The 25,142-nt window shown below is 38.0% G+C and overlaps 1 protein-coding gene across 1 annotated transcript; it reads right to left on the bottom strand.

Annotated features, from left to right (window-relative positions):
* Window positions 1-1,131: 1,131 nt before the first annotated feature.
* Window positions 1,132-1,584, bottom strand: LOC149537152 (uncharacterized). The gene has a single exon (XM_089806414.1). The coding sequence runs from the start codon at window positions 1,582-1,584 to the stop codon at window positions 1,132-1,134; it is 453 nt and encodes a 150-aa protein (XP_089662540.1).
* Window positions 1,585-25,142: the final 23,558 nt, after the last annotated feature.

The following is a 25,142-nucleotide window of genomic DNA, read 5'->3' as shown; positions in this document are numbered from 1 at the left end:
TGACTCCCCTTAAACACCTCCAAATCTTAAAATCTCACTCCACTCCAGCATATCCCAACCTATGCAAAACATGCAGTCCTAATAGGCCTAATTAGGCTTGGTTTGTTAAGCAAGTGCAAGGAAATGGGTACACAGAATAAGATACTGACTTGGATGGTGTTAGGGAAGGTCTAAGACTTCCAATTCAACCCTTGGTTGCACTCCAATCAACCGAACTTCACAATTCTACTTCCAAATCTGAATTCTGAGTTCAAATTCTATGCCTAACTTGAACTAGGGCCTCATTGAATCTTGGACTCCCACCATAGAAACTACTCCTACTCCTAGAATCAAAAAATGGTACATGTCTTCTCTCAGATTATTGGGTTTTGCACCCCTGAGGCCAATTAGGTGCACTCTAATGGCTCATTTGCACAAAACCCTGATTTTATGGAGGGTTTGGGACTGGTTTCACCCAATTTGCTCTAACTTTGTCCAAACTCCTTCAAATCACTCCAAATAAAATGCAATGAGTCAGTGGGACATAAAACTCTGCAAATCCACCATTAAACTTCTAGTCTCACGTTCGTACCACACGTGCAACCTCTGAAAACAGCGAATTAAACAGAAAAATAGGGAGTTCTTTATTCATCCAATGAAAAATCCGTACAATGAAGTTCCTCTGTTCTTTTGGGAAGAGGATCAATATATTTATAGCCTAATGACACCTAAAAACTGACCTCCAAGGCAGTTAGAGGTCGAATGTAACTAATTTGCAAAAGTTGCACAGTTTTCTTGCAAAAGTTGTCAGCAACTTTTTTTTCAAAACTGCCGATATGAGCAACTTTTCATATGAAGACTTCAAAACACATTCTAAACGTGATATTATTGAGCATCATGGCTATTTAGGCCATATGAAACCCTCCTAAACACCTAAAACATATATACCCTATAGGCTACTTACATCCTTGGTTTATAGGGTCACCAAATAAGATGAAGTGCCTACACAAATGAGCTCATATTTATTCAAACCTTGCATAAAACTTCATAAAACCTCTAATTACATCCAAAGAGGTATGAGGAAGGAAGAATGAAGACAAGATGGAGTTTTTATCCATTCCTCTAATACCAAGCTTTGTGCTCTGCACCATACTACCCCTCTCCAAAAGAACTCAAGTCCCTTGAGTTGGGAATGGTGTTAAATTGATAGCCTGCTTTCTCTATCTCTGCTTGAGTCATCCATGTTGCATCCTCCTCAGGTAACCCAGCCCATTTGACCAAGTAGGTATAGTATGTGCCTCTTCGTGTCTCCATAGAAACTCTCTTGTCCAATATGCACTCAATTTGGAGTTTATGTGTCTTTGGCAATGCAACATCAGTAACTTGCTCTTCCAGACCTGTACCTGCATCCACAATATCAGTAGGTTCTTTGAAAGCAAACAAATCAGAGATATTAAAGATTGGTGACAATCCAACATCCGGTGGCAATTCAATTTTGTATGCATTGTTCCCACATTTTTGTAGGATCTTAAATGGACCAATTTTCTTTGCCATCAACTTGGTATGCTGTCCCTTTGGCATCCTCTCCTTCTTCAAATGGACCATGACAAGGTCTCCAACCTTGAACTACAAATCCCTTCTTTTCTTGTTGGCATGTTCTCTGTACTTGTCTGCAGATTTAGACAGTCTGTCTTTCACTTGGTGTTGTACCTCCTTCATCACTTGTGCAAAGTCTTGAGCTTGGGCACTTCTCCTCTCCATCTGACTGACATCCCTTAACTCTAGTACTCCCCTTGGGTGTTCACCATAAACAATTTGGAATGGTGTCAAACCAGTACTTCTGTTTACTGAATCATTGTATGCATATTCAGCTTGTGGTAATATGTTATCCCATGATCCACCATATTGTTGTGCCAAGCATCTTAGTAGGTTCCCTAGTGACCTATTTGTTACCTCAGTCTGCCCATCTGATTGAGGGTGATAGGCAGAAGAAAAATTAAGGTTTGTTCCAAGTCTTTTCCAAAGAGTCCTCCAAAAATGTCCTAGGAACTTGGAGTCTCTGTCTGAAACAATAGACCTTGGTAAACCATGGAGTCTTACCACTTCTTTGAAGAATAGACCTGCAATGTTTGAAGCATCATGTGTAGTTTTGCAAGGGATAAAGTGAGACATTTTGGAAAATCTGTCAACAACCACAAACACACTATCATTTCCTGCCTTAGTTTTTGGTAATCCCAATACAAAATCCATGCTTATTGAATCCCATGGTCTGTTAGGGATAGGTAGAGGAGTATAAAGCCCTACATTTGATGAGTGCCCTTTAGCCTTTTGACAAATTATACAAGATTCCACAAACTTTCTTACATCGATCTGCATTTTTGGCCAATGGTAGAATCTCCTAACTTGCTCAAGTGTTTTGTCTAATCCAAAATGACCAGACATGCCCCCACTATGTTTTTCTTTGATTATATTCTCTCTATATGATCCCTTAGGAATACATAATTGTCCCCCCTTAAACAATAAACCATCTTGAATTAAAAAATCAGAGAGCTCTGTGTGATACCTGCCTTCCATGCTTTGGCAAACATTATAAATCTCTTTGAAATCCTCATCTTGGCTATATAGATCCTTCATACCTTCTATGCCAACGGTTTCAAGTTCAATTGATTGAACTAGGAGGTTTCTTCTGCTTAGGGCATCAGCAACTTTGTTTGTGATCCCTTTCTTGTGCTTGATTGAGAAAGTATATGCTTGGATGAACTCCATCCACTTCATGTGCCTTTGATTCAATTTTTCCTGCCTGTTAAGAAAGCTCAAAGCCTGATTATCAGTAAAAACAATAAACTCCTTGGAAAGTAAATAATGCCTCCATCTTTTTAAGGATTGGACCATAGCATACAACTCTAGATCATATACTGAATATTTCTGCTTTGCTTCATTTAACTTCTCACTAAAGAAGGCTATTGGTCTGCCCTCTTGACTCAATACACCACCAATAGCTTTAGTGCTTGCATCACATTCTATGACAAACACTTTGTTGAAATCAGGGAACTTTAGGACTGGTTCTTGTGCTATCTTCTGCTTCAGCATTTGGAAAGATTCTTCTGCAGCATTAGTCCATACAAAATGACATTTCTTGCCCCCCTTAATGGTATCCACCATTGGAGCAGATATCCCACTAAAATTCCTTATGAATTTTCTATAAAAATTACATAAACCATGGAAACTTTTAACCTCACTAGCAGTGGTAGGAGATGGCCAATTTATTATAGCTTCTACTTTGGATGGATCCATTTTCAAAGAGTCCTTAGAAATAATGAAACCAAGAAATATCAGTTCATCCTTCACAAATATACACTTTTCCAAATTGATCTTGAGATCTTCCTCATGCAATCTTTTTAGGACCAAATCTAGATGTTTGAAGTGTTCCTCTTCATCCTTGCTAAACACTAGTATGTCATCTAGGTATACCACAACAAACTTGTTAAGGAAAGGCTTAAGTACCTCATTCATCAATCTCATGAAGGTACTTGGGGCATTTGATAGCCCAAATGGCATCACAAGCCACTCATAAAGACCCTCAGTTGTTTTAAATGTTGTTTTCCACTCATCCCCTTTTCTGATCCTTATCTGATGGTATCCACTTTTTAAGTCTACCTTGGAGTAAATTTTAGCCCCTCCTAAACAATCCAACAAATCTTCCATTCTTGGCATGGGAAACCTATACCGGATGGTTATCTTGTTTATAGCCCTTGAGTCCATACATAGCCTCCATGTTCCTTCCTTTTTTGGTGCAAGTACTGCAGGTACTGCACATGGACTCACACTCTTCCTAATCAGACCCTTAGACAGCAACTCTTCTATTTGTTTTGCTATCTCCTCATTCTGTTCTGGAGTCAACTTGTATGCAGCCTTATTTGGTAAAGTGGCCCCTGGTATGAGGTCTATACAATGACTCACCTCTCTCTCTGGTGGTAAAGTAGATGGTACACTCCCTGCCACAATCCCATGATACTTGTTTAGCAAATCCCTAACCTCCTTGGGTCCTACATCATTTTTTTTCAAATCTGCTCTAGGCTTGACTAGGTTCCTTGATTCTTGTTTTGGTCTTACCACTATTGCAAAGCAGGGTGTGTCCTTTTCTTTTATAGTTTTGAGGAATTCCTTCTCCCCTACTAAAGCCACACTACTAACTATATGGTCTGATTTGCTATCATCAGGCAATGGCCTCATTGTATACTTAACACCTCCCTTAGTTATTGTATAAATGTTGGTTTCTCCATCATGCCTTGATTTTACATCAAACTACCATGGCCTCCCTAATAAGAGGTGACATGCATCCATCTCAGTGACATCACACAAAACTTTATCAGAATACTCTCCTAATGTGAACTCCACCCAAACTTGTTCATTTACCAATGTTTGTTTGTCTTTTGTTAACCAAGAAGCTTTATAAGGGTATGGGTGTGGTATCCTAGGCAACTTTAATTTATCCACCATTTCTTTAGATGCTATATTGTCAGTTGACCCTGAATCCACAATTAACTTACATACCTTTCCTTTCACCTTGCAATGTGTCCTGAACAATGTTTTTCTCTGAGGTGGTTCTGCAGGTTGTGGCACCTTCAAAAGTGTCCTTTGTATCATGAGGCACTCTCCAATTTCAGGATTAGCAAGTCTGGAGGTTGTGGTGTGATAGGATGAGATGCTTTGCCCATCCTCTTCTTCTTCTTGCAATAGATTAATTCTCCTATCTCCGGGTCTGCTGCTGTCTCCTCCTTTTTGGGGACATCTAAAGGATTGATGCCTTGTCTGATTGCAAATAAAACACCTGCCAGTGAAGACCTGGCCTCCTCTGCTCCTGTTGCCATTCCTTCCTCTATTGCCATTATTGCCTCTGCCTCTAAAAGATCCTCTTTGACTGGTATCAATATTCTGATTCTGATTTTCATCTCTGAAACCAGAGCCTCTGCCTTGAAATCTGCCTCCTCTTCCTCTGAAATTATTGCTACCTCCTCTTTTGTTGGTGTTTGAATCACCTCTCCTCTTATGCTTCTCTTCAATCTTCAATGCAAGATTAAAACACTGGTGTACAGACTCCAAATTCACCAATGTCAATTCATCTTGAATAGAATACTTCAAGCCACTTACATATCTGGCTAGTTTTTGTTTATTTGTCTCATTGACCTTGGCTCTCAATGTCAAGTTATGGAACTCTTGTGTGTATGTGCTCACATCAAGATCCCTTTGTTTAAGGTTATGCAACCTTTGGTTCACAAGGATTTCATAATCCTCGGGCACAAACTGCCTCTTGATCTCTGCTCTCATTTTTTTCCAAGTAGTTATGGGCTCCTTGCCATCCTCAGCCCTCTCATTCTGAACAAAATTCCACCAGCTTAGTGCTGCACCCTTCAACTTAGTCTTGGCAATCTTTACTTTTTGGCTTGGTGGAATGTGGTCACATTCAAAGTGATTGTCCATGGCTTCAAGCCAATCAATGCATTCATCAGGATTGAGTTTTCCTTGAAATGTAGGGATCTCTCCACCCTTGACTCCCATCCTTTCTAGTTCTTGTAAGAGAGGCCTTTGATCAGGTGGTACTGCTGCTGCATTGTCATCTTGCTCCACCTCTTCATTTTCTGATTCATAGTTTTCTCCTCTCTTCAACTTGCCCTTGAGTCTCTCCAACTCTCTCTTGACTGCTCTGTTCTCTTCTCTAAAGGCCCTACTTTCAGCCATTTGTTCTTGTACTATCTTGGCTAGTTCTGAGTTTGTGACCCTCAGAGGGAGAGCCCTCTCTGGTCCATCTTCTCCGTCAGACATGATGAAAATAGGTCTTAACCTGCTCTGATACCACCTTGATGCAAAGTTACACACCGAAAGTGTACTCTTGGTCTAGATTGCACTTAGACCCTTCAAACAAGCCAAACTTGCTTCTAGCCTTAGGAGATCCTTAAAGGACCTTCCACTCTTGGCAAATAACCTTCTCACAAGGTTTGACAACCTTCTCAATGCAAGGAACAGGTAAGCAAAGTCTGCTCCCAATTTTCTTTTAGAAATAGCATCCCACAACTAGGCCAAAACAAGGATCTATGCTTTAGGCCTCTCAACCACTTGATCTGATGGTCAACACACCTTCACATATCCCAATGTGCTCTGAATCAACAACTTTTCAGATTCCCACACTTTTGTAATACACCCAACCAATACCTACCTAGTAAATCCTAGTAGGTCAGCAAAACCTGAGTTTCAGCAATATCTTTTGATTTCCCCAAACGACTTGGCAAATAAAATAGAGTTTCAGATACCCTTTTGACTCCCCTTAAACACCTCCAAATCTTAAAATCTCACTCCACTCCAGCATATCCCAACCTATGCAAAACACGCAGTCCTAATAGGCCTAATTAGGCTTGGTTTGTTAAGCAAGTGCAAGGAAATGGGTACACAGAATAAGATACTGACTTGGATGGTGTTAGGGAAGGTCTAAGACTTCCAATTCAACCCTTGGTTGCACTCCAATCAACCGAACTTCACAATTCTACTTCCAAATCTGAATTCTGAGTTCAAATTCTATGCCTAACTTGAACTAGGGCCTCATTGAATCTTGGACTCCCACCATAGAAACTACTCCTACTCCTAGAATCAAAAAATGGTACATGTCTTCTCTCAGATTATTGGGTTTTGCACCCCTGAGGCCAATTAGGTGCACTCTAATGGCTCATTTGCACAAAACCCTGATTTTATGGAGGGTTTGGGACTGGTTTCACCCAATTTGCTCTAACTTTGTCCAAACTCCTTCAAATCACTCCAAATAAAATGCAATGAGTCAGTGGGACATAAAACTCTGCAAATCCACCATTAAACTTCTAGTCTCACGTCCGTACCACACGTGCAACCTCTGAAAACAGCGAATTAAACAGAAAAATAGGGAGTTCTTTATTCATCCAATGAAAAATCCGTACAATGAAGTTCCTCTGTTCTTTTGGGAAGAGGATCAATATATTTATAGCCTAATGACATTTAAAAACCGACCTCCAAGGCAGTTAGAGGTCGAATGTAACTAATTTGCAAAAGTTGCACAGTTTTCTTGCAAAAGTTGTCAGCAACTTTTTTTTCAAAACTGCCGATATGAGCAACTTTTCATATGAAGACTTCAAAACACATTCTAAACGTGATATTATTGAGCATCATGGCTATTTAGGCCATATGAAACCCTCCTAAACACCTAAAACATATATACCCTATAGGCTACTTACATCCTTGGTTTATAGGGTCACCAAATAAGATGAAGTGCCTACACAAATGGGCTCATATTTATTCAAACCTTGCATAAAACTTCATAAAACCTCTAATTACATCCAAAGAGGTATGAGGAAGGAAGAATGAAGACAAGATGGAGTTTTTATCCATTCCTCTAATACCAAGCTTTGTGCTCTGCACCAGAATCCAAGTAGAGCACCTAGATACCTAAAATGATCAGCATTCTAAAGGTTTCCATTAAAATGAAGTTTAACCTTTAAGGATCTAGACAAAACGTCTAGATACCTAAGATTGATAAGCATTTAAAAGACTATCTCTACAATGAAGTTTAATCTTTAAGGATCCAGATAGAACATCTAGATACCTGAGAGTGATAAGCATTTAAAAGACTATCACCAGAATGGAGCTTAATCTTTAAGGATCTAAATAGAACACCTAGATGCCTGAAAGTGATAAGCATTTAAAAGATTATCTCCAATACAAAGCTTAATTTTTAAGGATCCAGATAGAACATCTAGATACCTGAGATTGATAGTATTTAAAAGATTATCTCCAGAATGGAGCTTAATCTTTAAGGATCCAGATAGAACATCTAGATACTTGAGAATGATAAGCATTTAAAAGATTATCTCTAGAAAGGAGCTTAATCTGTAAGGATCCAGATAGAATACCTAGATACCTAAGACTTGATAAAAGATAGCAAGATCGAATTATGAGTCATAGAATCATCCCTAGAATGAGGCTTGATACTTAGGATTCGAGGTTTAGATTTTCCTAATACCTGTAATCAACTGATGACAACATGAAAGAGATGACAAAGATGCCAAAAAGAGGGACACAAGATGCCCCTAGTGGTGAGATGCCCTGAATGATGAGGACATAAGATGGGAACGAGATGCCCCGAGCAATAAGGATTCAATGATGTAATCATCCTACCCCCTTAGGAGTGAAATAAAAAGATACACACTAGAAATGTGACATAAAGCAGTAGATAAAGATATGCAAAAGAAATCCAAGATTCAGCATATGTAGAAGAGATCAGAGTGATCAGAAGAAAATTCAGAGTTGATTTGAAGTGATTTGGAGGTCCGAAAGACCAAGTTTGACTAAAAAGTTGACTAGAATTGACCATATTTGACTTGAGTTGACTATTTCCAAATTGAATTTGGAAAATATGAAGAATTTTGAAGTGAACAGATTCCAGGAATCCCAAAATATCAAAAAAATTTAGACTACACAAGTGTTCAATCACGTCGGGCCCAAAAAAATTTAAAATGCATTTTTGAGGTACTTAGGTGTGTCAGATTTCAAATTCAATCCCAAAAATGGATCTAGAGCAGTCGAATTAGCCAAGGGGTGATTTTCATGCAAATTAGAGCACTTTGAAAAATTAGGTCAATAGCTATATAAGGGCTCAATAGGTCATTTTCAAATCATTTGCACCTTTTGTCTTTTGTGAATAGGAGCTCTAAGACGAAGATGGTAGTGAACATGAGATATGATTGTTTTGAGCACTCTTGTCAACACAGCTAGCTAGTGGACTATGGACTTTCGGTGAGTCATCAATATCCTAGCTTTCTACTTTCATTTTTACATAGTTCGAGGTCATTTATTACACTTTTAGCACATTTTTAGGTAGTCAACATCGATCTTCGTGCAAGATTGTCCTTTCTCATGCAAAGGTGGTCTCTTCTCACATGAAGATTTGCTAGCCGATGTATCTTCATGAGCATCGATGGGGGTTCTCACACAGGAGATACCCACTTCTCGCATGAAGAATGTGAGAATTTCACATCGGTTGTCATTGTCTTTTACATGAGACTGTCTCTCTTTACGTGAGAACTTGTTTCTTCACCTGAGAGAGCTTCTCTTCATGCAAGGTTGTGATTGCTCACACAAAGATGCACACTCTCATGCAAAGAAATGCATTCTCATGCAAGGAAATACATCTTTGTGTGAAAATCTGTGACAATAGCATAGTGGAAATTTGCATTTTTTTACATTTTTAGCATGATTTTTGCATGTGTTTCTTCGTTGTTCTGATTTATTGATCGAGTATTGACTATTTTCTTGTCATTGTTGTTTTTTCGTATGTCTAGGAGGTCTTTGGTGATGTTCATTTAGATCCCACTATCTACCATATGGGGCTTTGTTGCAAAGCCTAGATGCAGTCGACATGGCTCATATAGATAGATTGGGACTCACTTATCTATGTCGGATCCCAGCATTGTTGGTGAATCATGACTTGCTAACTACCTTGGTGGAGCATTTCCATTCAGAAATGAACACCTTCCACCTTCCTCAAGGAGAGATTACTGTGACTCTAAAGAACATGTACAAGATCCTATAGATCCCCTTCCATAGGCTAAGAGTGGCCTATGACATGGTGCCCCAGGAAGGTATAGGCGCATTGTGTACCATTTTTGGGAGATGGCTGGAATGAGCTTGTCCACACATATGGGTAGACACATAGATTGGCCGTAGTTTTGGCCATATTCATCAACTATTTCTTGGTACTACATAGAGGACAACATGGTTTGGAGTGTGGATGGGGGATTATGTTGTAGAGGATGTTGGATTCTCTAGAGAGATTTGAATGGGACCAATGCATGCTCACCCATATGTTCTATGAGATGCACAAGATAGTGTACCATGAGCAGAAGAGTATGGCCACTAGTGTGTACATTCTACAGGTCTGGGCATGGGAGCAGTTGCTAGTCATACGATCAATTTTTGAGGATGCCCAGAGCCTACAGAGCCATACATTTGCAGATATAAAGGATAGATTACCTAGGCAAGCCTGGGTAAGATGGAGTAGTGGAGGGCCCATCTCGATGACTTGGTCTCCTTTGTATGGCAGCCCTGGCGAGAGACTAAGGAGTGGGATGATGCTACTAGGGAGCTCAGCTGGATGTTAGCTCACGGCTACTAGTGAGCAAGACCACACAGATAATCGAGTAGTTTACCATCAACTGAGTATGGATGCAGTATGGGAGGTAGCAAGACATCTCCCAAGATTTTTGTGCCTATGTGTGAGTCACAAAGGATCTAACACAAGGATGGTTGATGAGGCTAGATGCAAGGCAATCGATGATCAATGTGCACAACCTAGTTGCAAAATAGTGGGACTACCATCTAGAGGTAGTAGATGCAGGGGTGATGGCAGCATATCAGGCATATCTTATCGATCACCCTTTCCCACGGTTTACAAATCCCTTTGGGGGAGAAATGCTAGGCCCATAGTAAGCTATTGATTACTTTGACCCCCAATGTTGATTTTGGCTATGTATCCATTGGTGTGTCAGCACCATTTTGTATCATTTTTTATCGATAGCGCTTGAGTAGCGCCCATTTTTTGCATTGACACATTTTTGATATACATATATATGAGATTTTGAGCTAAGTATCCCTATGTACATGTCTTTGTCTGTGTCTACCTTACATTGATTTATATGAGATATTGATGATTATGAGACGCATGTGTTATGTTATGGATGCATATATACTTTGATGTGATGTCATGTGATGTGAGTATGTAGAGTAGATGATACGAGTATATGGATGCAATGCATATGAAAATGAACTGACATCTCAAGTAGTGTTGCATATTTTTGCTTAACAGTGATAGGTATTCTATCGAGGAGCACGAACCAATGAACCAAACACTTGTGCAGCCATAGAGAATCCAGATATGTTTGAAGAGATCCCCAATCCCTCATCATGAAGGATGAAACAGAGTTACAATTGAATTGTGTGCTTATTCAAATGAAGTATTCAATGCAAGACTATGTTAAGTGTAACCCTAGGTCTGATTACCAAGCCTCAACCATTTATCATCACTAAGCATAGGACAAAAATGCCATATGTTGTACAATTCCCACTGACATTGCAAACATGGGAATATGAATAAAACATACGTTGTAAGTTTGTCAGGATTAAATGTAAGCATTCAAGGCACAAGAAGCCAGAATGACCAGAACATTTGTCCCTTTTATTGTAGCAAGCTAACATAAGCATCAAAACATAAATCTTAGGATGACTAGAATGTTGCTTGCATGGTAGACACACCAAACACACAAGAGATCCATCTCATGCTAAGTATTCCGTAAGTATTCTGTCCGCAATGACCCTTGCATTCATAACCTAAAATAGAAATGTGCTAGATATGCTCACAGTGACCCGTACATTCACTTAGTAGGATGAGTATCATTATTTACTATAGCATGAAGAGTTTACTCTAACAAACAAGGAGAAGAACCAACATTATTGACATATTCATATAAAAGGAGTCGAGGTACACCCAACCATCCAATACGAGATAAAGGCTCTTAAAGTGGACACCCCTCTTATAGGAATTTATTAATTAATTGGAACTAAAACATAGATAGAAAGCAAAGAAAAGATCATGCCCCCAGTCATTACTTCTCTAGTCAAAAATAACATCATCGAGTTGCTCGAGGAGACATGATAAAGCGAAAATAAAGAAAACAAAGAAAATGCTCAACATATCCGAACAAGTATGTCGTTGTGAGTTCATTTTTGTATCATAGGATTAATATCAAGTGTCGGTGTCCAAAACATGTTTGAAAAAAATCTCTTCAGTAGGGTGACAATAGTAGGTAGACACAATCAAAATGACTGGTGACTGAGTTCAAAGAGGAATCTTCAAGGTGAAGAACCTAAGAGGACTGAGCAATAGTAGATAGACATAGCCAGGATGACTGGTGACTAACGCAAGAGAGATCTTCCTTTATGGAATCTGGAGACATGACTGAAGTAGTAGTAGGCAGACACAACTAAAACAATGGGTGACTATTGTGAAAGAGATTCTATGAGGAGAATCTTGAAAAGAGTGACACTTAGTGGTAGTAGGCAGACACAGCTAGGATGACTGGTGACTATCACATAAGAGATTTTATGAGGAAAATATCAAAAGAGTGACACTAAAGAGGAATGCCTTGAGTTGTGAGAAGACTCAATCCATGGATACATGAGCAAAAATTGAGAAAAAAAGCTAGGAAAGAAACTGTATATAAAGCCAAAAAATGCACTGCAAGATGGTGCATTGGGAACAAGAGGCACCTGTTTACCAAGTTTTCACCTTCTTGGTGGAAATTCTATTTTTTTTGCTACCATGATGCCTATTTCCAAATTTTCACGATTGGCACTTTTCTATTTTTCAATTTTTTTGGTGTTACTAAGACGCCTATTGCTAGGTTTTCACCAAGGTAACAATTTTTTTCAGGACTTTTTCATATTTTTATGATTTTTTCGAGACATATAGATATCTACAAAGAGCTACTAATATCAGATCAACTGTAAAACTGCTTCAGGTGAAGAGTGTTGATAGGTTCCTTGAGCACTTCTCCATCGGTTGTGGAAAGCTGATAGGCACTGGATCCATATACTACAGTAATGATGTAAGGACTGAGCTAGTTTGGTTCAAACTTCCCTTTTTGAATTCATTTCTATTGATTCTTAGGGTTTTCTCTCAAGAAAAGATCACCCAGTTGGAAGTCATGTGACTTGAATTTCCAATTGTGGCTTCTTGATATTTGTTGTTGATATGCTCACAAATGATCACATGCCACTTGTCAAAGTTCATCCAGTAACACTAATTCTTGAAGCCGAGCTATCCTATAGTCATCATCAATAATAAGACCCTTCATAGAGATTATCAAGGTAAGAATCTCAACCTCTATTAGAAGCACAACATCTGCCCCATACACCAAAGCAAAGGGAGTTGTGCCTGTTGGAGTCCTAATGCTTTTCCTATATGCTCACAAGGCTGGATTAATTTGGAGATGCCAGTCTCTCCCAAATTTTTTGACTGTGTGGTGAAGAATTTTAAGAATTGCCTTATTGGATGCCTCAGCCTAGCCATTACCCTAGGGATAATAAATGGAAGGCCAATGTTGTGTGATTTTGAATTTCTTGCATAGTTCCTTGAAGTCTTTGTTCTTGAATTGTCCTCCATTGTCAATAATGATTGAGGATGGTACACCATATTTATAGATGATGTAATTTGTGATAAAAAGAGCTACAATTTTTCCATTGGCAACTATGAGAGGTACTACCTCTACCCACTTCATGAAGTAATCTGTATTTGTGATGATGAACTTATGTCTATAAGAAGAGGTTGGGTGAATCTGACCTACCAAGTTGAAGGCCCATTATTGAAATGGCCATGTTGTAGTAGAGGGAATCATCTCTCTAGCTAGAGCATGGATCAAATTCCCATGAAGGTGACACTATTTGCAAGATATAGCATACTTGATAGCTTCTTGCTCCATTTTAGGCCAATAGTAACCAGCTCTAAAGAGTTTGTGAGCTAGTGTCATGCCATTTGAGTGAGATCCACAAATGCCCTCATGAACATCAATTAGTGCACATTTGGACTCTTCAGGTTCTAAACACCTAAGGAGTGTTTTGTTGAGACCTCTCCTATATAGATCATCAACAATAATGACATAACGTGAAGCATTTTAGATTAGATAATGTTTCTCATTCTGGGCCAAACCTTCTAGAATGGTTTGATTATGAAGATAGGAATAGATGTGATGGTAGTGAGATGACTCTTGTCCTACAATAGAATAGATCATCTTAGAATTAGGGGTGTTGTAGGCTGGTTAGTGTAATGCTTCCACCAAGAACTCATGTCGGAGATCATTTTTAGGCATCTGTAGTAGGGAGGCAAAAGTAGCCATGGCATCAGCGGCTTTATTATCTACTTGTGGAATTTGCTGGAAGGTAATGTGTGCAAAATACTTCTTCAAGTCAGAAACCATGTACTTGTAAGGAATTAGTTTTGCATCCTTTGTTTGGTACACATCATTAACCTAATTGATGATAAGCTGAGAGTCTCCAAAGATGTCTAACTAATCCACTCTCCATTCAACTATAATTTTCACGCCATTGATCAAAGCCTCATATTTAGTAATGTTATTTGTACAAGGAAACAAAATATTTTATGCTTTGGGAAATGAGTATCTATGTGGTGTTATGAAGAGTAATCCAATACTAGATCCTTTTTGTGTAAAGGACCCATCAAAGAACATGACCCATGTTTGATGTGTGAGTGTCAAAATTGACTAATCAAGGAAATCAATGTTCATTGGTAGGAGACTCTGCATAGGTGCATCAACAAGCTGATCTACAATCACCTATCCCTTGATAGCTTTGTGTTCAATGTATTTAATGTCAAACTCACTAAGTATCATAACCCACTTAGCCAATCTTCCTGTGAGAACTGCCTTAATGAGCAAGTACTTTAGTGGATCTATTTTAGCCATGAGCTGCGTAGTGTGGGAAAGCATGTAATGTCTCAACTTCTGAGAAGCAAAGACAACTACCAAGCAAGATTTCTCAATGATGTTGTAATTCCTCTCATAAGAGATCAGTGTGTGACTCAAGTAGTAAATAGCTCTTTCTTTGTTGTCATTGTCTTCCTGAGCCAATAGGATTCCTAGAGATGTTTCAGTTGCTGAAATGCATAAAAGCAAAGGCTTCACATGGATAGGAGGCATCAGGATTGGTGGATTGACAAGATATTGTTTCATCTGTGTTAATCTTTGCTCACAATCCTAGCTCCAATTGAATTTCACACCCTTATGTAAGGTCTTTGTGGAAGTATGTTCTGAGGTGGTGGCATATCCATTATTGCTTATACTTTCTTCAGATCTACCTCAATTCCTTTTGTAGAGGTGATGTATCCCAACAACTTTCCTAATGTGACACCAAATGTGCATTTCTCAGGATTGAACCAAAGACTGAATTTTTTCATACAATCTAGATGGGTCCCAAATCTTGTAGATGTGTATTGCATTTAGCACTTTTGACCAAGGTATCATCCACATAGTCCTCCATGGTCTTATGCATCATGTCATGGAAAATTGTAGTAACAAGCCTCTGATATGTAGCACCAGTGTTCTTTAAGCCAAATGGCATTACATTCCAGAAAAAATTTCCCCATGCACATGTGAAAGCCATTTTCTCTTGGTCTTCTGGCACAATTTTTATCTAATTGTACCTAGAAAACCCATCCATAAGTGAGTACATCTCATAGTTGACTATCATGTCCACTATCATATCAATATTAGGAAGCAAAAAATCATCCTTAGGACATGCCAAGTTGATATCATGGAAGTCAATACAAACCATGATAGATTTATTGTGCTTGGAGACTGGAACAATATTGGCTATCCATTCAGTATAATCAATTGTGTGGATGAAACCAACTTTTAGAAGTTTCTCTAGTTCTACTTTAACGAGCAATACAACATGAGGATGCATTTTTTGAAGTTTTCATTTAACTGGTTTGTGTAGACACCTAAATTTGATTACACTATTTTAGTAATCCTATTTAGTTACCTAAAAAGGCATTATTAATTAAATTTCTATTTAATTAATCCTTTGTCATCCCCTAGTTGATTAATTTAATTAATCATCTATAGTCCTAATTGATAAATCAAATAATCTATTATTTATCAATTAAATCCTTTTCTCCTATCTAATTCCAAAAATCCCCATTTATTAAATAAATCTATTTGATAAATGAAATCCTCAAATTCAAAAACCCCTAACCTATCTCTAATCCTCCATTTAGCCTAATCCACCCCATCCACCCATACTAACCAATCTTAGCCACTAACTCACCCACCCTCATTAATGCCATCCACTTGCACATCTCTAACATCCCTAATCTAATCCTAAACCCAAGCCTAATCCACCCCCTAATGTTGTCACATTCCTTAAACAAGTTTAAGACTTTCCTAATCCAAACCAAAGTCTCCCCTCAAAAAAACCCAACCACTAAGTCATGAGTGCTCTTACAAAACATAAAAGACTCTTACAAGCCTACTCATGACTCTTACATCCATCTTACACACTCTTCCCTCTTCCACACTCATTCCTCTTACATCCCTCTTACATACTCAACCCCACTCATCATGCCTTTAACCAACCCTTTACCCTACCCTCTCACACTCATCCTCCTTGTGACAAGTGTCACCTTCCCATTGGTTCTAAACAAGCACAATCCATGTGCTCTCCTTTGAGTGCATCCTAGCCCTCCTTAAGCCTTCATCCATCCTTACATCTAAGCCCTCCATCCCTCTACCCCTTAGCCTATAAATTGAATCCCATCCCAAGCCATTTTATCAACAATCTTTGAGCTAAAGTTACCATGCTATTTTGAGAACCAAAGCCGTCAATATTACCCTTATAATGCCAAATTAAGAGCTCACAAAGCTACCAATTTGCCATTTAATCATCTCCATTGAAGAAGCTTTTGAGCATCTTGAGCATACATCCACAGCAAAAGGACACATCTACAGAATCAAGAAAGCATGGAGTGCTTTTTCTTGTGAGGTTTGCACTTCTTGTTTTCTTCCTTTGTCTAAGCGTATATGTGAATTTAGTTTTTGGTTTGTGAATGTTTACTTTATTTGTTAATGTTCTTTGCATACTGATTCTGGTTCTACAGTTTGATGCCAGGTGCTATGGACCAGTGATGCATGATAAGATCAATATCTAGTCCTGGCATGTTAGAGTATGTCCAAGAAAAATTTATCTTCTTTTCTTTGAAAAAGGCAATGAACTCTTCCTTTTCTTCAAGTGACAATGACTGTGCCAGATGTATCATATGAGGATGTTCTTCTATGCCCAGATTAATTGGTTGTGTTGGCTCTAACAATACTAATGATCTCTCCTAAAAGTGACTTGGAAGTGCAATAAATATCTCATTTGTGGGTGTCATAGAGAGGTTTTCTCCCTTGGATATGTCTTTTGTTTTTACTTTTTTGGGTTTTGACACTGCCACAATGTGGTTTTCACCATCGAACCTTTTGCATTTTTTCTTTCTAATTGTATGACTAAAATATTTGATGTCAGCTTCAATCATGTTGACACCCTGTTCATTGGTGGAAGACGTTATAGGATCAACAACGTTTAGGTAGCAGGTGAGAACATAGTCATTCTGGAATGTGGGGACTTCACTAGATACATTAGGGTTCTAGTCTATAAGCTTAAGATGTATAAGTGAAAGAATAGTGGCTGGTTCAATTGCATTCATGGTATAGTCATTAAATTCTTAGACCAGCAATTCGAGACCTACGGTGACTTCATCCACAGATGTGTTCAAATGCCTCTAAGTACTAATGTTAACAATTGATGACTCTAGGACACTAGTTGGATCATACCCAACCAACCTAACCCTAGACATTTCACCCATTTTGATTTGGTTTCCATAGACATGAACTTGGTCAATGTCTTTATCAATAGTTGCTTCTAAAAGAGAGTTGAACTCATATTCCTTTGAATCAGTGCTACATGGTGAGAGACTATAGAACTCCCCAATAGTGATAGGGACATATTTTCCTTCATCATCTAGGTTCTTAAACAAGTAATCAATAGGTAATGATTGGCTAGACTCTACCTTTTCTGAATGATCTTTGGGTTGCTCAGTATGGTCCTTAGAAGAATCACTAGTATCATCCATAGTGCTAACATGTGGCATAAAGTTATCTGGCTCAGCAAATAATTTAGTAAGATCATGAGGAATGGGATAAGGATAGGGATCCTCATCATCAGATTGTTCTTATTGAGTGTTTGACTCAACTTGTGACTCATTTCCAAATGAACTCTCGGGTTCTGGTATGAATTTATTAGATCCCAAATGGAAAGGAACCTTCTTGAATCCTAGGCTAGTTGTATCATTATTGCTTTGAACTATTGCCTTGGTAGGATCAATTAGACCATTTTTATTGCACCCAATAGGGCCAGTTCCCTTGTAACCAAAATGCTTCATAAGCCTAAGACCAGGTCCATATTTCTCAGGAGTGATTTCTCAAGCTTGTTCTATTCAGTCTACTGGAGCCTCTTCTGTATAAAGCCATTAAATAATGGCTCTATTTTCACTTTCATCCTCTAAGGGAACTGTAGCTTTGAAAAAAGTGCCATTATACTTAGCTTGATGTGTCAGTATGAATGGCTTCTTTACCTCTAAGGGTCTTCCATAATGATGAGGAGACTTTGGAAGAGATGTTAATGATAGCACTAGTTCAATATGATACTCTCCCATGCAAGTTTCTTTCAGTTTGAATGACTGCTCAATTTGTTTCAGCTTATTGTCATGATAATCAATGGATTCCCAGTTAGTAAGGATGAAAGTTTCAGCAACTTTGAGCATATTGTAGGTATAGCTAGTAGTGGTAGGAAAAGTAACTTCGAAGCCATGAAATGGGAATTTGATGCATTGGTGATATGTTGAGGGTACATTGCACATCTCATGTATCCATGGTCATCCTAACAGAATGTTATAAGCCAAGGGAACGTGAAGCACCTGACAGGTGGCATCCCTCTCTATAGGACCAACATGAATGGGTAAAACCACAAGACCTAGAGACTTTCATTCCACTTTGTCATACACTTTAATGGTGATCTTGCATCGAGGATCAATAAAGTCCTCAAAATAATTCAATTGTCTAAGCAAAGAAGTAGAGATAATGTTTAGGCCAATGTTGTTATCAATGAGCAACTGATGAACATGTGTCTGATGTATCATAACCTCGATGTGAAGAGGTTGGTTGTGCAGGTGACTCAGTGAGTTATCATCCTCCTTAGAGAAGGTCATAAGATAAGGTGAGGTCAGGTGACCTACCATGGATTGAAATTGCTCAAGATCAAGATCTTGAGGAACATTTGCCTCAATGAGGACTTTGTCCAGAATCTGCCTGTGAGTAGGAAAAATTTTAAGTAGCTCAAAGATAGATATCTAAGCATTAGTTCATTTCAGTTGATTGAGAACACTATAACTGGTTGCCATTGAGTTCATTTTGAGTTCTGTACCTTTTCTAGATGGACCAGAAAGGGCTTTATCTTTATGTTATTCAAGATTGGGAGTAGAAGGCACGGGGCCTTTGGGCACCAACTTGGCATAGTGTTACAAAGGTGTGTTATCCGTTATGTTGGAAGTAGGGTCCCTCAAGACAAATGGTGTCTTGGGTTTGTCATTATCTTATTTTCCCTTAATGGTAATGATGTCATAGTATTCAAAATCTATAGGCTCAACCATGTTAATCATGTTTTCATCATTGGAATATGCATGGTTGGCCTTGTTGTTGGGTTTTGGTTTCGAAGTTTCTCCTTTTTCATAGGCTAGAAAAGGCTCTTTGAACACCTTGTGATCTGAGTTTTTGTTATGTCTGTCTACCACAAGTTCACCAGCATCAATCATGTCATGCACTTTATGGTGCAAGTTTATGTAGTTGCTAGTTTTATGTCCCTTATTTTGGTGATACTCATAGAATTAGGTTTCATTCCACCATGGTGGGTGTGGTTGTGGATCATAGGGATGAGGGTTGTCCATTGGTGAGATAATCTTGTGTTGTAGCAATGTTTTGTAAACCACGTCCAAAGGTTCACCCAAGGGTGTATACTCTCACTTAGGACATGTAGCCCATGAGTTTCTCAGTTTGTTCTTAGATGTCTTGTTGTCAGGAGGAGGCTTCTCAACATTTTTGGTTGTGTTGAGGCCATTTGTGAGATTAAATGCCACCTTATCAGGTTTGGGAGTGACATTGTCAACAACTCCATCATGTACAATTTCTCAGTTCTTGTTGACATATTTGGTTTTATCCCAATTGGAGGTGGAACCTTGTTTTGTGTCCTTATGAAGAGTGAGTTCACCTTTCTTGACCATAAATTCCTTTATGTAGATAGCCTATGTGATCATTTCTTCAAAGTTATGTGGACCTTGAAGTTGGACTCTATATCTGAAATCAGGTAGGAGATTATCAATGAAGCTGTCAAGCTTTTCTGTTTCTAGAATTTTGCTTGAATATGTAGTGTAAATTTGTCTCCACCATTGGAGAAATGTGAGAAAAGGTTCTCCAACTTTCTACTTAAGGTTGCATAGATCTCAAATGTTGATAGGGTGTTGCATGTTATGAGAATACTGCTGGACAAATAAGTTGGCAATTTCATCAAACATCTTGATATTGGGAGGTAAGTGGGAGAACCATTCCAAAGCCTGACCACCTAGGCTCCTGGGGAATAAACACATGAGGTATGTTTGATCATGTATAAACTCCATAGACAAGGTGTCAAATTCTCACAAGTGATCTTAGGGATCAATGGTGCCAAAGTACTTGTCATACTTAGGTAGCTCTATGCCTCATGGGAAAGGAGGCATGTTTATGCTCTTGTCAAATGGAAATGGAGAAAGAGCATCTAATGTGTACATTTTGGTATGTTTCTCTTTCTCATGCATCATCTGAGCTAGTTGATCTTGCATAATTTTTAGTTGTTTTTGGAGTTTGGAAGTCTCAGTTTCTTCTTCAGGCATGATAATGGTTTCCACATTGAAATGAGAGGGCGGCTTAGCTCCCTCTTGGGCAAGTTTGAGAAAGTACTTTTCTTTCTCTTCGTTGAGTAGGATTCCCATGACCTTTTGAAATTTTTTGTCTCTTCAACATCTTGCTATGTATTCAAGGAGTATTTCCACCTCTTCTTGTTCCTCATTGGTGTCATGATCTTTCTCTTTCTCTTTGTCATTCCTAGGTGGTTCTTGATGTCTACTATTACCACCATGTTCAGTTTCACAATTAGTCATTGTAGGAACATGTTCAATTTTAGTATGTTGTGTTTCAAAAGGTCCTTTTGAAAGGAATTTAGACATTTTTTTTGGAGATACAGGACCTCTACCTATCTTAGGATCCTCTTGATACAAAGGATTTCTAGTTTGTTGCAGATTTATGGAAAATGTTCAGTGGACTCGAGGTGACCTGACAGGTGAGGGAGATCATGAAGATGCCTCACTAGACAAATTGGATGCAAAATGTGTAGCAAAAGGCAAGTGACCTCTGTCATGATTTTGACCCCTAGCATGACCTTTCCTAAGTCTAAGAGGATAAATTACATTTTTGGTCGTTGTTACAATAGTCATAGACAAGGACAAAAAAAGAAAGAACCTGGACGAGGACCGCACTAAAATTTAGCCTCAATAGGACAAGACAAGAATGTTGTATACAAAGGCATGAGTAGCCTAATTTAAAGGCTAGAATAGCCAAAGGTTATGACTAACATAACACAGAGTATTACAAGTACTAAAGAATGAGAATCTAGAGAACTAAAGGACAAGACTAGTCAAAGTGCAAATCACAAATCTTCAATTTAAGCTAAATGACACCATTCGAGACTGTGTTCAAGAAGAGAAGGGACAACTCAATGCAATAAATAGACTAAATGTAGGTCATAGATTGGTTGAATAAGTTAATTTGTCAATTTTAGAACAAGATCTCATGCGAATATTCTCTGCGAGCCACAAGAGAAAGTTCACTGAGTCGTGCGAAGACTTAACAACAATTTAAATTCATGTGAAGACTTTCTTGGCTCGTGTGAAGAAGTGAGAGGACCAGCAAAGATAGTTGGCAAGATCTCGCATGAGCATACACAACTTCTCTCGTGAAGACCTGAACTGGCTTATGTGAAAAGATGAATTCTTGCATGAGGAAATACAAGACTATGCAAAAAATTCAAGACCAGACTGACAACAGCATTGGATTTTGAAGAGATTTCTTGACCGTTTGGACAGATTGGACAAACTAGTTGGACTAATTTGTGGAATAGATAGCAAGGTTAACTCTAAGAGTTATTTGGACAGTGTTTCAAGTTGCAATTAAGGAAAAGTGTTTGAACAAGATAGTGGGAAGCAAGCAGTAGTCAAAAACAGTCCTGCCAAGGACAAACCAACTCACAAGGATGAGGGAGTCTTGACCCTTTAGTTTGTTTTATCAAGTTTGGACATGTTGATGACTCAAGAAAAAAAACATGCTTTATCTCTAGAAATAGAAAATGGTAGAGAAGGAAAAACCTTTGTCCCACATCTTATGTGCATGTGTGTACCTCACATAGCCATGTCACCCCCTAGTTTTGGTATATTCAAAGGACTCAATAGTATACATTGAACGAGCACCCTTGTGGAAGGGGAAAAGCATGTATACCACCTTCAAACATCTAGTAGCATGCCTACGTTGAGTTCTATAGGAGAGATTCTTCCCCCTCCTTGCCTAAAGATTATGCCTCCTTTCAAAGGTGAACTAGGTAGCTTCTAACTAAGAGGTTTTTACTTGGCTTCCGTTCGAATTAATCCCCAGTGGCTTCGCAAGCAGAGTTGAGACTAGCAACCCACACCAACATCTAAAAGTGCACACTACTTGCTTAGAAAGCTAGGTGTTGGTGCCAACCAGTGCACAGACAGAGTCTTTCCTTAATGTGCAATATAAGTAGTGAAGGAGAGGAAATTAATCTAGCCTTGGAGTCTTTTGCTCTACAAGGCTTCTTTATTATAGTGAGTTGAAATCTCCAGCAAAAGAAGTGTGCTCATTTGGGTCATTCCCAAAGGTTGGATCACTCTAGCAAGCCCTCTAAAGGATTGACATGGACTGGTGGTCTAGATTTAAGGGTTCGAGTTTCTGATTTCCCTCAAGGGGGAAAGAGCATAATCCTTTACCTTATTTCCTCACCCAAACATGTAGAAAAAATTAATTACCAACTTAGCTTAATCAATCTAGACTCATCCTTCCTAAAGATTTTGATTCCCTTAAAAAGGAAACCATCATCTCATCAAAGAAAAGAACAAGCACTAGAGAACCACTAAGCTACTTGCCTCCCTCAAAATGTCATCTTTTGGAAGCATCTAGGTTTCTGATTCACCCTTGGTCATGACCTCCAAGTGGTGAACAGCATAATCCCCTATTCTTTCGTCTTGCACCCTAAGAAGTTCACAAGCCCTAATAGCAATTCAATTCCACCTCTGTAATGAGGAATTAGGAACCTCTTAAATAGAATTCTTAGAACCCATCAATGGTTGAGATCAACTTGAGTCAACAGTGAGGATTGAAGCAAAGATTTAGTTAAGATAGAAACTTCCTTGTGTGGGTGAAGTGAACTATTTCTGATCTGAGTGTGGTGAGTAGTTAACTAAACTTGTCATAAGTGTGAGAGAAAGTTAACTGGATTGATTCTAATTTCAAGAAGTAGTTCACTCAAAGTTTCTATTTTGAACTGAAGAGAAGACTTTGAATATATTATTTATTTAATAAGTGAGACATGACCTCATAAATGCCTTTTCTATTTAATTCAATAATCACATCAATTAATTAAAGTAGACATAATTATTAAATTAAATATTTGAATCCCTTAGTACATTAGCCTTAGGTGATATTTTAATTTAATTAAAGTATAAAAAATTTTAAATTAAATTAAATCTTAATCAATAGGTTTAATGTGACTAATACGAGTCAATACTTTAGGAATTAAATAAAGAGTATGATGAATGCAGATTTGGGGTTTTCTACATTTGACAATTAAGTCAAGTAGCGAGTAGCAAAATAAGAATTGCCTAGTGACATAGGACTTAGAAATTGATCAAAATAGACCAGAATTGGTGATTATGGAAATGAGCCAATTTTGGGGTATTACACCACCAGGGTTTTCCCTTGGCCAGGTTTTCCCTAGTTCACAAAATATGGTGTTATGAGTTACCTTTTTGCACGGTTACTGTTACTATTCAACACTACTTTATTACTTTGTTATGTATGGTTTAAAGAAACAAATAATATCCAATTGGTGACTAAAGTTTGTAAATTACTAATTCACTCCCCCCTCTTAGTAATTCCTATTTCTAACAATTGGTATCAGAGTGCAGTTACTTAGAAGAGGCTTAATAGCTTGAGTAAGATCCCTATGGATATGGAATAGTTGATAAAGAACCTTGAAGAAGCACTTGAACAAATTGATCTCCTTACTAAAGAAAGAGATGAGTTGAAGGATAGATATGAAGACTCCAAAGTCTACATTGGAAAATTGAAGGAAAAGATTGAACATCTCAAATCCAAGCCTGAATTTATTGAATCTGAAACTAGTGATGATGATTATTCAAAATTGAAGAGAGAGTACAAGATCTTGAAGCATGAATTGAAGATTAAAAATCTAAAGTTAACTTTGAGGAGTGATCCTAGCAAAATTGAAACAAATTTGAAGATTGAGAATGCAGATTTTAGAGAAAGTTACCAAAGAAGACATTTGAGCTTGAAATATTGAAAAAAGATCATGAAGAACTTCATAATTATAATACTATTGTGAAAGGTAAATTAAATTAGTGCAAGCAACAATTTGAGAAGATTTATTCTAGCAAAGAAAATCATGATGATTCAATGTCAGTATAAAGACCTACTTATGATAAGACTAGTCTTGGTTATCTATTTAACATGTCTGCAAAGAAACCTAAGATTAGATTAGATCTAAAGAGAAAGATAAATATGATGATAAGATTGAATCTAGTCAATCTTTTGATAAACCTAAAGAAGTTGGACAAGAAAAGGAAGTTGAAATCATGGATGAACCAAAGCAAGTGGAATCTCCTAAGAAAACCAAGTATGAATTTAGAGGTAAGTGTTTCTCATGAAATGAAATAGGTCATATGAAAAGAGATTGTACAAATAAGTCATTTAATCATGTTAAGATTTTCATGATATGGGTCATAAAGGAATTGATTGTAGGAAACCTAAATATGATAATAATAGAAGGAATAGTAGAATGTCAAGGAATACTAACCCTATAGATAGAAGAAGATCTAATGAAAGGACATTAAGAGAATGAATTCCTTATGAGGAAAGAAGATAGATCATGTGTTACAAGTGTAACAACTTTGGACACATAGCTCAGAATTGTCATGCACCTAATGATCAACAAAATCTTAGAAGTAGAATTCCACTATGTCAATTAAGCAACAACTTTGTACATACAACAAAGCATTACAGAATGGACAGAAACTTTGGAGATAGAAGGAATAATGGAAGAATTAGAAGAAATAGAAGAAATGATGGTAGAAATGTTGGAAA

This window comes from Cupressus sempervirens, chromosome 10 (assembly GCF_028749045.1).
Source record: "Cupressus sempervirens isolate cs-2001-9-10 chromosome 10, ASM2874904v1, whole genome shotgun sequence".
Classification (NCBI taxonomy): domain Eukaryota; kingdom Viridiplantae; phylum Streptophyta; class Pinopsida; order Cupressales; family Cupressaceae; genus Cupressus; species Cupressus sempervirens.
Note: the sequence above shows the minus strand (reverse complement) of the source record. Positions and strands in the feature narration are given on the sequence as shown.